Genomic DNA, 3466 nt, shown 5'->3' with positions numbered 1-3466 from the left:
ATTAACTATTATACTAATACTATTAGAAGGCTGCCATTCGAAAACTAGTTGAGATCCGACCTTCAAAATCTAGTATAACATTTCTGAAGGTATTTCTTAAAGTTTGACACTGGTAATGTCCCTTAATAAAATATAATTCCTCATTTATCTGCAATCTAAAATAAAAGACAGTTTTTCAATGGGACGAAATTTTTCTGTAGGTGAAATTCATACAGAGGAATCGAAGACGATTAAGAGCGATGAACCTGAGGGCAGTGAAGGCCATCAGACCCAACACGAGTACCACCAAGGTATGTCAATGCTCCTTTTAACATATCATGTGTTTAAATACGAATATGTAAATCGTGACACATATAATATGTATATCGTGAAAAAGTATATGTATATAAACTCCGTGTAAACGTAATTTATTAGCATGTTTCACGTGATCGTGTCTGTGTTTCACTAAAGACTCCACGTAGCCAGCGTTGTTTAAACTCGGGTAGTTCATAAACGACGGTTCATTAAAATTAACACGATAATAGTCTCGGTGATGGATCTAGGACAAGAGATTATCGATGATCGAGGCTAAGAAGGCCCTGATAAAATCCATCAAGTTGACTCTGTCCACCCTGTCTTGTCTGGACACGTCCAAATCGTCCCCGTCCCCGCCGCCGACCAAAATTTGTATAAGTCATGTGGACCTTGAAACGGTGAGTTGTTAACTGTTTTACTATCCCAGTGTTACTCTCTTTACGTACGTCTTGTCTTTTATATGTAATCGTTTCTTCGTCTATAGATATAATCCCAAAACTAACATTTAGGCTATTTTAATTTCATAAAATTATAAATTATAATATATAATATAATAATAAAGGCTATATAAATTATTTTGTCATCCTGACGAATAATTATATTTTAAGAAGAAGAAAGAATTTTTTAATAAAGTATGATTGGTTTTTAAATAAATGGAACAATAATAGGCGCCGACTCCGGACGAGAAATCGACCACGGAATCTATGGGAAGTCCGATTCATCACGATATGAAACGCAAGTATTCTCAGATCAGCTCAGACGATGGGACCAGCGAGGAGTCTGACAACGAGACGCTGGAATCGAAACTGGATAGACTCGCTTTGAACACCAGCGCGGAGGATCCTGATTTCAATGTAAGCACAGAACGAGAAATTAGCAACAGGGTTGCAGATAAATGATTACATCTTTATTTCAATCGAGATTTAATTCTTTTAATCGGATTTGACTGATTATGAATGAAACGTTGAATTTTAATCTTTAATAGACGAAAGACAAAAGAGATTTCTATTCTTGCAGCCAAACGAATGTTCCATCATGGATTCGAGCACTTCGAGCAGCGAGAGCGAAGAGGATAAAGTATCCTCCGACGAATTAAAAGAGCTTCAAACGGAGATGCTAAATTTCACAGGACATCGCACAAACATTTTCGACGAGTTGAGTCCCAAGGCTACCAAAGAGGACGTGGAAGTTTTCAAAGAAAACGAGAAGAAGGAATATTCGCTGGTCACTCCGGAGGATGAAGATAGAACGGTAAATGCAATATATCTAACACTCTTGTGTTTGTACTGTATTTTCTGTTTCATGTGGGTGTGAAATTAACTAACGATTTTAATTATAAATGTGTCACATGATTAATTGATTTTTAATAATAAATTTACGTAAAGAATCAAAAGATTTGAATTATTTAATAAATTGCAACAAGCTGGAAAATCTACCAAAATCCATTTGGATGATAAAAGCAGGATTGCAGACTAGTGATTAAATCTTTAATTAAATTACATACCGATTGATAATTAAATTTTAATTCTGAAAAATGACGATTAAAAGATCTGCAACCCTGGTTAGAAAAATGGCATTTAATAAAGAAGATAAGTTTTAGACACTATCCTCTGTCCAGTTACGATAACGAGTACAGATAACAATAAACAATTCCCTGTATCCTTCAGCTTCTCGATTAAGATAAAGCTCGCCTTTATACGATTGATCAAGAATTAAACAAAATTGATCAATAAACATGCTAATGAATTACGATTACATAGAGATAAAAAAATACTTTTAAACGAACGTACATCTGTACCTGACCAATGCAACGTGTAATGTTTCATACTTATTTTCATAAAAATTGCAGAAATCAAATTCGACGCAAAGCGAGAACACGACAGACGATGCGAAAGTGGCCAATACAGGTGAGCCTCGTGATTTTTAATTTTTAACAATCTTTTAATATTTAAATGTATGCGATCTGTTTTAGAATCCGAGTCCCAAGACACGAGGACTACTGACAACGATATTATTAATGAGTTCATCAATGGTGAAAGAAGTTCCGTGTCCCAGCCAGGTACTTCGATTAATTAATTCTCTGCAGCCAGTATTCTACTTTATAACACATTAGAATTAAGATACATGTAAAATCAACATTCAATAAACTGATCATTTTAAACACTCCATCCACTTTATACGCTGTTTATTGTCACACTTATTTACACACTCTTTCTATGCATTTCATTAAAATTTACTATCATCTGCGTAAAATCTACAGTAGATTATAGATATTATTAAAAACAGGATTGATAGTTCTTTCAGAAGTGAGTTCGACACTGGAAGTGACGAACGGAGTGGTGCCTAAGAAACAAAAGCAACGAGCGCCTGTCTCGACGACAGAAGCTTGCGTGCCACCGCAAGCTCGAACTTCGATCTCCAAGGAGAACTCGTCGCACGGGCACGAAAGAAAAGGGTACAAGCACAAGAAAACGGGTCGCAGGTACTAAAAGATTTTCGATCATTCAGTGTAAATGGCCTTTTGTTAAAAACAGATGAAAATTGAAAAACAATTAATATCAGAAGAATGAAATAGTGACACGACTGTTGTATAAAAAAAAAAATTATTCTGCTTTTCTGTTACAATAATTGTTATCACCGAACGGTATGATTTATGGTGAAACCAGAAAGTTTGCAACGATCAAACGGATGTTATTTTTTTATTTTAATCATGATAACACGATTGTTTTATACTTAGATACAGGTTATTGTTGAATGCCCATCGGTAACGTTAAGATATGAACATGTATACTTATGTTATTACTTAATTTCGTGATACGGTGACAGTTTTAACTTTGAGTACTGTTACGAAATTTATTATGAAACTGTGAGTGCATTGTGTTATGTTGCAGTGTGGATGGATGCGCGTGTTTCAAAAATTACAACCTGATGCGTCCTTTTTGTAAAATTATGATAATTATTTATTCAACTGTTTACGATGTTTACCAATTGTTTAATGACAAACGTTCTTATCATTTTTCCGCTTTCGTGTAATGAATAAATCGTTAGACATTGGAGACAGAGTCATTTGTTTACCCTATAAACAATTCCTTATCCACTTAAGGATGTTTGGACTATAAGTCAAAACGATGACACGAGCTTGAAATTTTGAAAATAAGTAGATTATTCCATA

General features: G+C 34.6%; 1 protein-coding gene across 2 annotated transcripts in view; it reads left to right on the top strand.

The window, feature by feature from the left end:
- The window catches only part of LOC108622511 (dentin sialophosphoprotein), a 5740-nt gene extending 2390 nt beyond the window's left edge, over positions 1-3350 (top strand). The window contains exons 3-9 of one of the 2 annotated variants that reach the window (XM_018020433.2): positions 201-290; positions 543-692; positions 963-1148; positions 1312-1545; positions 2144-2201; positions 2267-2353; positions 2599-3350. In XM_018020433.2, the coding sequence (XP_017875922.2) occupies positions 201-290; positions 543-692; positions 963-1148; positions 1312-1545; positions 2144-2201; positions 2267-2353; positions 2599-2783 (990 nt within the window). In that variant the 3' untranslated portion in view covers positions 2784-3350. Of the gene's footprint in view, positions 1-200; positions 291-542; positions 693-962; positions 1149-1311; positions 1546-2143; positions 2202-2266; positions 2354-2589 lie in introns of both variants that reach the window. The other variant, XM_018020431.2, reaches the window with a different exon arrangement.
- The last annotated feature ends 116 nt before the right edge of the window (positions 3351-3466 follow it).

Source organism: Ceratina calcarata, unplaced genomic scaffold (genome assembly GCF_001652005.2).
Source record: "Ceratina calcarata isolate Rehan_Ccalc_2016 unplaced genomic scaffold, ASM165200v1 scaffold225.2, whole genome shotgun sequence".
NCBI lineage: Eukaryota > Metazoa > Arthropoda > Insecta > Hymenoptera > Apidae > Ceratina > Ceratina calcarata.
This window is presented reverse-complemented; position numbering and strand designations above follow the sequence as displayed.